General features: G+C 41.5%; 1 protein-coding gene across 1 annotated transcript in view; it reads left to right on the top strand.

The window, feature by feature from the left end:
• The window catches only part of RIGI (RNA sensor RIG-I), a 49,835-nt gene that overhangs the window by 817 nt on the left and 37,399 nt on the right, over positions 1-11,619 (top strand). Inside the window, 2 exon segments of the mRNA XM_007472300.1 lie at positions 3,431-3,491; positions 11,182-11,338. Coding sequence (XP_007472362.1) covers positions 3,431-3,491; positions 11,182-11,338 — 218 coding nt within the window.

Below are 11,619 nucleotides of genomic sequence, written 5' to 3'. Positions count from 1 at the left end.
GGGAAGGAAGTGAAGCTACGAGGTGACCATTATACTTAGAGAACAGTGAGATATCAGGGGATTTATTTTCCAGTGAGGTTCAAGTAGGCATAGTGGGGTTAGGAGTAAGAAGACTAAAAAATATTTTAGAGAGCACCTAATTCTAGCCATGACTGGAAGTAACAAAAATGGGTGGAGGTGAAGGTGATTGGAATTGAGGATAATGATCTATGAGGCTGTCAAGTATTCTCTACTTGGAAGAACACTCTGGATGATGGTGGGAGATACAGGACGGACAAGAAAATGGTAGTTGTGTCACTGGTATTATATCTTGTCCTTTGCGCTCATGTTCTGCCACAGCAGCTGACTCATGCACAGAAGATAACCAAAGCTTGGTAAATAATTGATTAATTCCTCATTTTGAGTTTTCAGTCAATACCTGAATCTCTTAGATATTGGAAAACAGTAAGTGTTATATGGCCAGTTAAAAAAGTCCAGTTGCTTGTTACAATGTCATGGAAATTAGTAAATTATTTCCTACTTTACTTGCAAGGATATTGGATGGTAAATACCATTGGATCTGTGCCTGAGAAAAGCAAGTAAATTCTTTCCTACTTTACTTTGCAAAGATATTGGGGAATGATAAATACCATTGGATCTGTGCATGAGAAAAGCAAGAGGTAAGGGAAATAGAATTCAACTTAGGCCAAGGCCTGAGTCTAAATTCATCCCAGTAGGAGCTACAACTGTGATGTTTGCCAGAACATTAGGTGGTGTGCTTTCTATAGACACGGGGCAAAATTAAAGCATCTAGTATTTGCCTGGCATAGGCTGGCTTCTGTTTCTCTGAAAGATCATCTGCACTTCATATAGGTGAACAGTTCTCTCCTAGGCAAGAGGCTATCTCTTTGCTTTTCTATCTGTAAAATTCATTTATTCATCAGATGCTGTGGACCTGTGGACCAAGATTATGCTAAATGCTAGGGTTATAAGGATGAATAGGAGGGCACCAACAAGAATTTTAAAGAAGGTGGGGATGGAACAATTAGTCTTGCTCTTAAGAAACAAGTAGAGATAATGTAGAAGGTTTGGAGTGGGGAAAGTCTCAGTCAAAAACTGTTTGAGAAGCCCTTTGCAGTAGTTCAAACCAGAAATCAAAAGGGCCTGTGGAACAGTGACAATAGGGATCCAGAAGAGACGCTAGATTCAGTAGATTTCTGGGGTAGATGAGATGAGATTTGGGCACCATTTTGATGAGAATGGGCTGTGAGAGGCACATGGTGACAATATTCAAGGTAGGAAATACAGAAATAGGGACAGTTGGGGGAGGAAAAAGTTCAGTTTGAGACTGTTTGAGTTGCCTAGAGCTGTGCTGTCCAATATAGTAGCCACTGGCCACATGTGGGTATTGACCACTTGAAATATGGCTAGTGAAACTGAGGAACTTAGGAATTTGGAATTTTATTTACGTTTAATGGCCACATGTGGCTACCATATTGGCCAGTACAGGTAGAAAGCATTTCCATCACCTCAGAAAATTCTTTGTACAGCATGGAATAGAGCATACCATGTAGATGAAGATTTCCAGTGGGTAGCTGGAAATAGGAGTGTGCATCTTGGAGAAAAAATTGGGGCTAGAGAGATGATTTAAGAGTCACTGGGAATAGAGTAGTAATGAAGTGGTGGGAATGGATGAGATCTCCCAGAGAGAGGAGGTAGAGCAAGAAGAGAAGCAGACATAGGTGAGAATTCTAGGGAACACAACCTTAAGGAGGCTGGTGAAGAGATGCTTTCAAAAGAGACTGAGAAGTGTTTCTTCTAGTGCCATGTACTTTTTTTTTTGGCCTCCAATTTTGTCTTGTATCTCCTGTGCTAAACACAGTGTCCTGCACACAGTAGGGCGTAAGCAGATTTTCCAAGAACTTACTCAAGTTCTTGAGAGTACCTCACTGTTAGCTTCGTGTGATCATTGTATCAGGAAACGTTGCTCTGGGTAGAGCAGGTGAGGCTGCCTCCGAGGATATCTAATATGATCTAGACAGAGTACAGCACTAGGAATGACAGTCTTTTGACCTTACTCAATCACCCTCTTTCGTTAACACTTTTCCTTCATGCCCAGCTATGATTTTCTGGATTAGGTTTAAATCACTTCCTTGCAATACCCTCCAGCTCTCTTGCCTTTCTGTCCTCATTCACCTAGTTTAGGGGTTGGCAACCTTTTCCTATAAAGGGCCAAATAGTATTTTCAACTATTATGGGCCATATGCAATCTGTTGTATATAGTCTGTTTTTTTCTATAACACTTCAAAAATGTTAAAGCATTTTTTAGCTTGCAGCCTGTAAAAAACAAGCCACCTACTAGATTTCCCTGCAAGCAATAGTCTGCTAACACATTACCTAGCAAGACCTCAATCTGGATGAACCCAGCTCTTAACTTGGCCCTACATGCGTCCTGCGAAGCGTTCCTGAAGGAATCAGTAACTGTATAGATTGGTGTCACCGTGAAAACACAATCACCAGCCTCAGCTTCATATGATATACATTACTGTACAAGTTTATTATTCTTCCCCATTGGCATAGTGGATATTTCACACCTTTTCCTCCTCAAATCTCCCATTTCTCTCTACCACACAACTTTCCATATTGGCTGGGCAGTTCTGGTCAGTGTCAAGGTCAGGCAAACACAAACTCAGCCTGTTTATCAAAAACAATACCTCTAGCACATTATTAGGGACACTGCCTGCTTACTTGGTCTTGACTGGCTTTCTCATGTGTTCAGTCAACTCGTGGGCCTGCTGATCTAGGGTGGCCTCAGCTGGGATTATGGGGCTCTTTCCATGTGGTCATTTGTGTTCTAGCACATTAGCCTGAGCTTGTTTCTATCGTGGTCACAGGGGTCCAAGAGAGAGCAGAAGTGTGCAAAGTCTTTTGAAACCTGGGCTCAGTATCAACACACTGTCATTCCCTCATTGTGTTGCCTACAGCAGTCATAATTCCAGGCAGATGCAAGGGGAGGGAAAAGAGACTCCACTATTGATGAGGAACTGCAGAGTTACACTGTAAAAGGTGTAAATATTGGGAAAAGTGACTTGTAATTTTCGCTGTCGACCTACCCTGACGTTCATTTCTCCACTCAGTGGATGAAGCCCTCTTTCTCTAGTCCTCTGTTCTCAAACTTTCACACGCATCAGAAGCATCTGGAGAGTTTGTTAAAACATGGATTGCTGGGCGCCACCCCCACGGTTTCTGATTCAGAAGGTATGGGATGCCAAGAATGTGTTTTTCTAACAAGTTTCTAGGTGGTTCTGATGCTGCTGCCCTGCAAACCAGTTCGAGAACCACTGATGGAGGCTAATCCTTCCTATATGCTCTGGATTTCACTTACCTTCACTTTAATCACAATTTTGATGTCTCAGTTATCCTCCTTCCTCCTTTATCTCTTGTTTTTCAGTGACTTTGCTACTCAGAGTGAGGTCTGTGGACCAGCAACGTCAGCATCACCTGAGAGCTTGGTAGGAATGCAGAGTCTCAGGTCTACTGGATCAGAATCTGCCCTTTAACAAGACCTGTGGGTCATTCGTGTGCGCATTAATGTTTGAGAAGCACCGCCTGTGGATAGTTCTCATCAGCAAGCAAGCGAGCATGTTCTTGATTTCCTCCTCCAAGCTTGCCTCTCTTCCAGTGTCCCTGCTAATAGTTGGCACCACCATTCGTGCAAGTTAAACAAATGGGAGCTCTCCTTGACTCCTCTCTCGCATATCCTTCATCAAGTTCAACAGCAAATTGTGTGGGATTTTAAGGTACTTCACCACTTCCACTGCTTTGATCCTAGTCCGATATGCCATGTCTTGCACTGGGACTAGTGCTGTAGCTTCTTACAGCTCACTGCTTCCCCCTTCCCCCTTGCAATTTGTTTTCTGTTCTCCCTCTCAAAATCCTGCGGTGGTACCCCAGCATATTTAGGATCAAAACCGTTGTCCTTATCTTGATAAGTCTGTCAGGCTTTACGTGAACGGCCTTGGCCACCTCTGTCTTCCCTCTCCGCAACCCATTCTACCCCACAACCCTGCACACCTTTTCTTTTGCGGGCCCAGTTCACTACTGCCTTCCCGCCTTGGCACCTTCTCTATTTTTTGAGTGGAATGCTCTTCACCCAGTTGGCATGCCCTCACTTCGTTTGTGTCTTCCCTGATCAACTCATGTAGTATAAGCAGCCCCCGTTACTCCTTATTCCCTTATTCTGCTTTATTTCTCCTCATTGCCCTTACTACTACCTGGCATCTACCAATACTTTCTTATCTGACTCCCACACTAGAATGTCATAAGCTCTAAACTTAACTTCTCCATTTTAGTCATGGTGCTACCATTTTCACAGTCATTCAAACCAGATACCTGGACTGTAGCCTTGATTCTTTTTCCTCTACTTTTCTGCTGCCGTTCACGCAATCCTATCACTAAAATATATCTCTTCTACTCCCACTGCCACTGTCCTTATCTAAGCCCTCATCATCTCCTACTTGAGTCACCTCCCAACCGAACTACTCGTTCTGTGTAGGAGCCAGAGAGTTCTTTCAAAAAATGTGATGAGACTATGTTATTTTCTGCTTAAAACCCTGCAAGGTGTTCCCAGTGCACTTCATTCCTTGTATTACAAGGCCCCGTTTACTTCTTCAGCAGCACTGCCTACCATTTACCCCTTGATCTTGAAGTTCCAGCTACAAGCGTCTTTCACTTTTTCTTTTTGACCTATTTCTGTTTCTGTCCACCTGCATGGAACCCCCTGTCCCGGCTTTTTTTGAATAGTTGATTCCTTCTCATTCTTAAAGATTCAGCTGAAATGTGACCTACTCAGAAAAATATTCTCTTACCATTGTATTAAAATAGTTTGTTCCAGTGTCCATTTTTTTCCATCTCATGACTCTGCTTGCTTTCTTTGTATTACTTCACATTTGGCAACTTCTTAATTGTTTACACTTTTACATCTTTATTGTCTGCTCCCTCCTCCAATCAGACTCTAAGCTTCTGAGGGAGACTGTTTTTCACATCTCCAGATACCCAGTTCTTTTCACAATACCTGACATACAGTAGATACTCTGTAAATGCATTGGATGAAGTAATGCCCAGGTGAGGTAGAGAGTCTGCTGAATCCTTTCTTCTCACCATTCTGTGACACTTCCCTTCTTCCCCGACCTTGGTCAGATTTTACGTACAGATCTATTAGATGACTCTATCTCTGGGACTTCAGTTCTTTGAGATTCTACACTGTAATTGTTGATGTTTAATAAATCCACTGTTATTCAAAGCTCTGTTGTTTCCTACTGGTAGCATAAAAGGAAGCGTGTCTTTTTTTTTTTTTTTTTTAAGGAATTTTGGATCTGATTTCTTTTTCTCAGTTAAAAATCTAAACCCAACTAGTGGCAGAATAGCTTGTATAAGTGCTAAAAATGGACGAAATATAAAGAACAAATACTTGAAGGCACTGAAAAAAAAATCAAAAGGCAGAAACTAGAGGGAATTAGACTACTGAAAGACAGGAACTGTACTGCATGAGAACTGCATTTATTTGGCTTTTCTTCTAAGGGTTCCCCTCCAGTCCACATGGAGGTTTGCAGACAAGCAGAAAATCACAGGCATTGAATTAGAAGATGAACCCTGGGGCTGCCAAAGTGACGATACTGAAGGGGAAAATTCTGAAAGAAAGAAAACACAAAGGGGGACCCCTAGAATTTGTATATAACTTTCACTCAAATCCTTAGCTGTCCTTGCGATGTATACATGCAGGGGAGAATCCAAGGTGCCCAGGTAAGCAATAGCTGGAAAGCTGGAAAAGCTCAACAGATATCTCAACTGGGAAGGGAAGGCAGAATTTGGAGTCTGAGTCCCACCAACTTGGAAAGGCAGTGGAAACATGTAGGGCTTTTCACTTGAAACCCCTCAGGACCCTGCCTTAGCAGAAAAGACTATACCCCTGAATAAGGGAGTCACCTTTCATTAAAGGCAGAACTTTAACAGATGTGTGAAACCCACCACAATGTGTGAAACAAGGCCTCTGTAATTTCAAAATGAATAGCTGGTAAGTTAGCATACTAGAACAAAAAGCAACACTCTCCAGAGAAAATAATAGAATCCAGAGATTCTACAGCATATCTGTAAATGTCCAGTGTAAAATAAAAAATTATTAGACATGTGAAGGAATCCATAGGCAAGAGAAAAAACAGTTACAAAAACATGCTGTGAGATAATCTACATGATGGAATTAGCAAAGACTTTAAAGACACTATTATAAATATATACGTGAACTTAAAGAGAAGATAGCTATAATGAACACAGAGTTTCTCAGCTGAGAAATTGAAAGAAAAAACCAGTAGAACTCTTAGAACTTTTCAAAATAATACTTGAAATGAAAAATTCACTGGAAGCCTAAACAACGTATTGGAGGAGCCAGAAGGGAAGTGACATCAGATGGAAAGAAACCAGTATCTACAAATGGGAATGAATAGCATCAGAAATGGTAAAAAGCACAGGAAAATAGAAAAGACTCTCATTTTCTTATTTTACTTAAAAGACAACTGACTTTTTACAATAAAGCTTATAACATTGTATTATGTGGTTTATAATATATAGAAGAGTAAAAGTTAGGACAATAGCACAAATGATGGGCTGGGGTGGATGAAATTACATGGTTGTGAGGATCTTTTACTTTATATTTACTTGATCTTATCATATTGATTATAAGTAGACTGATACAGGGGCTTCCCTGTTGGCGCAGGGGTTAAGAATCCGCCTGCCAATGCAGGTGACACAGGTTTGAGCCCTGGTCTGGGAAGATCCCACATGCCACGGAGCAACTAAGCCTGTGTGCCACAACTACTGAGCCTGCACTCTAGAGCCCGCGAGCCACAACTACGGAAACCCGCACGCTTAGAGCCTGTGCTCCTCAACAAGAGAAGCCACCGCAATGAGAAGCCCGCGCACCGCAACCAAGAGTAGCCCCCGCTCGCCGCAACTAGAGGAAGCCTGTGCACAGCAACGAAGACCCAACGCAAAAATAAAATAAATAAATTTATTTAAAAAATTAAAAAAATAAAGTAGACTGATATAAATTAAAGATGCATGTTGTAAACAACAGAGCAACCACTATGTGTACACATATATGGGTGGGAGGAGGAAGAGAAAACTAAAAGAAAACAAAGAATTTATAGCTAAGAAAGATAAAAGTAAAATATATATTTGATTAACCCAAAGGAATAGAGCAGAGGGACAAAATCAGATGCAAGGAACAGCAAAATTGCAGTTTTAAACCCATATAATAATTAAATGGAAATAATTTAATGCTCCAATTAAAAGGCAGAGATTGTCAGGCTGGATAAAAAAAGGAACACCTAACTATAAGCTATATACTAGAGGTGCACTTTAAATATTAACAGAGAGGTTGAAAGCAATAGGATGGAAAAAGATATACCATGCAAACAGTAAGCTTAAGAAAGCTGTTACGAGTTTTGTAATAACACATGATGTAGACTTTGATATAACAAGTATCAAAAAGATTGCATAATGATAAAGACATAATTTATCAGGAAAACAACAGTCCTAAATGTGTATGCATCTAATAACAGAGCTACAAAATTTATGAAGGAAAAACTGATAGAACAAAAGGGACACATGGACAAATCAATAATCATAGTTGGAGATTTTAACACCCCCTCTCACTACTTGATATAACAAGTAGACAAAATTAGTAAGGGTATAGAATACTAGAACCACACTAATAAACCAACCTGACATAATTGAAATTTATCAAACATTATACTCAAGAACTGCAGAATACACATTCTCCTTAAGTGTATCTAGAAGATACTTGATATATCAAGATAGTCATTATATGCTGGGCCATAAGGCAAGTTTCAGTACACTTCAAAAGACTGAAATCTTACAACGTATGCTTTTGGATCACAACAGTTTAAAATCAGAAATCAGTAACATCACGCTGTTTAGGAAATTCTCAATATTTGAAAAATAAACAGCACACTTCTAATTAACTCATAGGTTAAAGAAGAAATCACAGGGATATTAGAAACTATTTCAAATGGAATGACATTGAAAATACAGTGTATCAAAACTGATGGGATGTTAGAACTTAGATGAGAAAAGGGAAATTTATAACCTTAAATACTTATATTAGGAAAGAAAGATGTATAAAATTAGTGATCTAAACTTCTACCTTAACAAGCTAGTAAAAGAAGAGCAAATTAAACCCAAAGGAAGTAGGAGAAAAGAATAATTTTAAAAAGGGCGCTACATCATGACCACATGGGATTTATCCCAAGAGTTCTAGGTTGGTTTAATATTCAAAAATCAATCAGGGCTTCCCTGGTGGTGCAGTGGTTGAGAGTCCGCCTGCCGATGCAGGGAACACGGCTTCGTGCCCCGGTCCGGGAAGATCCCACATGTCGTGGAGCGGCTGGGCCCGTGAGCCATGGCCGCTGAGCCTGCGCATCCGGAGCCTGTGCTCCGCAACGGGAGAGGCCACAACAGTGAGAGGCCCGCGTACCGCAAAGAAAAAAAAAAAATCAATCATTGGGGCTTCCCTGGTGGCGCAGTGGTTAAGAATCCACCTGCCAATGCAGGGGACACGGGTTCGAGCCTGCTACGGGAAGAAACCACATGCTGCGTAGCAACTAAGCCCGTGCGTCACAACTACTGAGCCTGTGCTCTAGAGCCCGTGTGCCACAACTACTGAAGCCCGCGTGCCTAGAGCCCGTGCTCCGCAACAAGAGAGGCCACCGCGATGAGAAGCCCACGCACCACCACAAACAGTAGCCCCCGCTCACCACAACTAGAAAGAAAGCCGGCACATAGCACAAAGACCCAACACAACCAAAATAAATAAATAAATATCAATGTTTAGTATGTTAACAGAATATATGATCACCTCAATAGGTACAGAAAAAAACATTTGAGAAATTCAACACCGATTCATGATAAAAACTCTGAGCAAACTAGGAATACAAGAAAACATTAATCTGATAAAGGGCATCTAAGAAAAAACAGCCAACTTGTTTACCAAGTGCAAGCTTGTACTGCTTACCAAACGACACGCCAATAAATCAAGAGATGAGGTGTTGGGGCAAGGGATAGCGACTCTATTCGGAAAGCCAGTGGACTGTGAAGATGGTGGACTAGTGTACCAAAGAACCATCTTGCCTGAGTCACAATTCAGGCTTCTTTTATACTAAAAGGGGAGGGGGTGTGGCTGGTTGCTGCAGACTTCTTGGTGCAGGAATCCTTTCTTCTTGCAGCTGTCAAGGTAGGTCTGGTCACATGTTCCTATAAACCTCCAACAAGACAAATGTTATTCTCTGTTCTGCAACTTTTAATCTCTATATGAATGGAAAAGTGTTATACCTTTAAAGGTCAGAGCCTTGAGAATGGGCTATCCTGTGTATTTCAGGCTGGAGGCAATATTCTTTTGAGTTTGAGGAGCCCTGGGTGCAGAGCCAGCATGACTAAGCACAGGCAACAGAGCACAAAGGTTAGAGCTAAAGGAATAGATTCAATATGGAGTCAGGTTTGTTCTTCTCTGTTACAAACTTTGTAATTAAAGTGAAACATTGTTTCCCTGCTGAGACAAGTAATAAGGGTGTCAATTCTCACAAGTTTTATTCAACTTTCTGTTGGAAGCCATAGGAGGTGCCATAAGGAAAGGGAGCAGAATAAAAGGCGTAAGGATTGGAAAAGAAGTAAAAAACATGTATTCAAAAATGACATGATTGTTTACCTAGAGATTTTTAAGAAATCTATAGAATAATCACTACAACTAATAAGTGAATTAGTGAATTCTATATACTAGCAACAAACAATTTGAAAATGAAACTTTAAAAACAATTCAATTTACAGTAGCATCAAAGAACATAAAATAGTTAAGAATAAATTTAACAGATATGTAGAAGATCTGTACTCTTAAAACTATAAAATATTACTGAGGGAAATTAAAGACCTAAGTAAATGAAAATTTACATTCATGGGTTCAAAGGCTTGACCTTGTTAAAAATGTCACTTCTCAAGTTCATCTGTAGGTTCAATGTAATTCTGATCAAAATCCCAGAATAGTCAATATAATCTTTACAAAGAAGAATAAATCAGTATCAGCAACTAGATAAGTGGATCAGAATAGTTAGAAATAGACCTGCACACATACAGTCAACTGTTTTTTTTTTTTTGACAAAGGTGCCAGAGGCCATTCAATGGGAGAAGGAAGAGTTTTCAACAAATGAAACAGTTTGTGCTGAACAATTGGAAGTGCAGGAATAAAATGAAACCTTAACCTCTGCCTCACACCATAACAAAATTAATTTGAGATGGTCACAACCTAAACGTAAAAGCTAAAAGCACAAAGACTCTTAAAGAAAACACAGAATATATTTATGACCTTGGAGTAGGCAAAGATTTACTAAAGACACAAAAGGCAGTAAACAAAATTTTTAAAAACCCTATAAATTAGATTGCACCAAAATGGATTTGTGCTGAAAAGACACCTTGAAGAAAATGAAATGATAAGTCACAGACTGGGAGAAGATATCTGGAGTACATATATTTGACAATAATGCACCATTTCACACCTGGCAAAAAACCAAACCAAACCAAACCAAGCAAGCGAACAAAAAAACTGACCGACGCGTGTATTTCCTGGATGTGCATCACCTGGAGCTGTCTCACACTCCAGGAGGGAAGGGACTATGGGATGGCCATTTTGGAAGACAGGTGATAGTTCCCTGTAAAGTTAAGACACTTGGCCACAGTACCCACACAACCTGGGGAAGGTGGTTACACCCGCATTTTCCAAAACTCAGAATTGTAAATTAAAATCTGTGCATTTTATTTTAACTAAATTTTACCTATGTAAAAGCAAAATAGAAAGATGAATAAAATGAACATCAGAAAGCAATTCGCAGGGGTCCTCTTGGGTCCCTCTGGATCAGCCTGCGCCCACGGGTGGGCGGGCCCGGCAGCCAGAGAGGAAACGAAACCGCGCAGGGGACCTGCGCGAGCGGAGACTGGGCGGCCGCCGCCTCCCACCCCTGATTGCCGTTTTGATTTTTCCTTGGCAGTCCTGGTTTCCCTGCAGCTCCGCCTCTCGGCGCTGGGTGCTTTTCTTGGACAATCCCTCCCGGCTCGCGGGGCTTTCTTGGGAGCTGAGCGCAGGGAGCGGAGCGCAGGCGTGGCGAGGACCTCGCGGGGAGCGGAGCCGCCGGCAGGACCGCCGAGCAGCAGCAGAATCTGCACGCCTTCCGGGACCATGTCAGGAACATCGTGGACTCTACCTACATCCTGAGCTACGTGACCCCCTGGTTTAGGGACGGTGAGTGGTTCCCAGCGGCGCTTGCCCCTTGGGGCAAGAAAACAGTTCAGGACTTATTTCCGCCTTGCTTTTCCCCGGTCTTTCAGTCAATACAGGTAGCTTGCTGGGAACACCGGGTTTGTGGCAAGATCTCCACAGCGTTTTAGACTAGAGATTGTCAGAGTTTGAGGAGCACTTGGAGGCCCAGATGGGGAAACTGAGTCCCAGCGAGGTGAAACGACTTGCTTAGGGGGGCACATCTGTTTAGATTTAAAGCTGGGGAAACAAGTCGCTGTCCATTT

Source organism: Lipotes vexillifer, unplaced genomic scaffold (genome assembly GCF_000442215.2).
Source record: "Lipotes vexillifer unplaced genomic scaffold, Lipotes_vexillifer_v1.1 scaffold110, whole genome shotgun sequence".
Classification (NCBI taxonomy): domain Eukaryota; kingdom Metazoa; phylum Chordata; class Mammalia; order Artiodactyla; family Lipotidae; genus Lipotes; species Lipotes vexillifer.
This window is presented reverse-complemented; position numbering and strand designations above follow the sequence as displayed.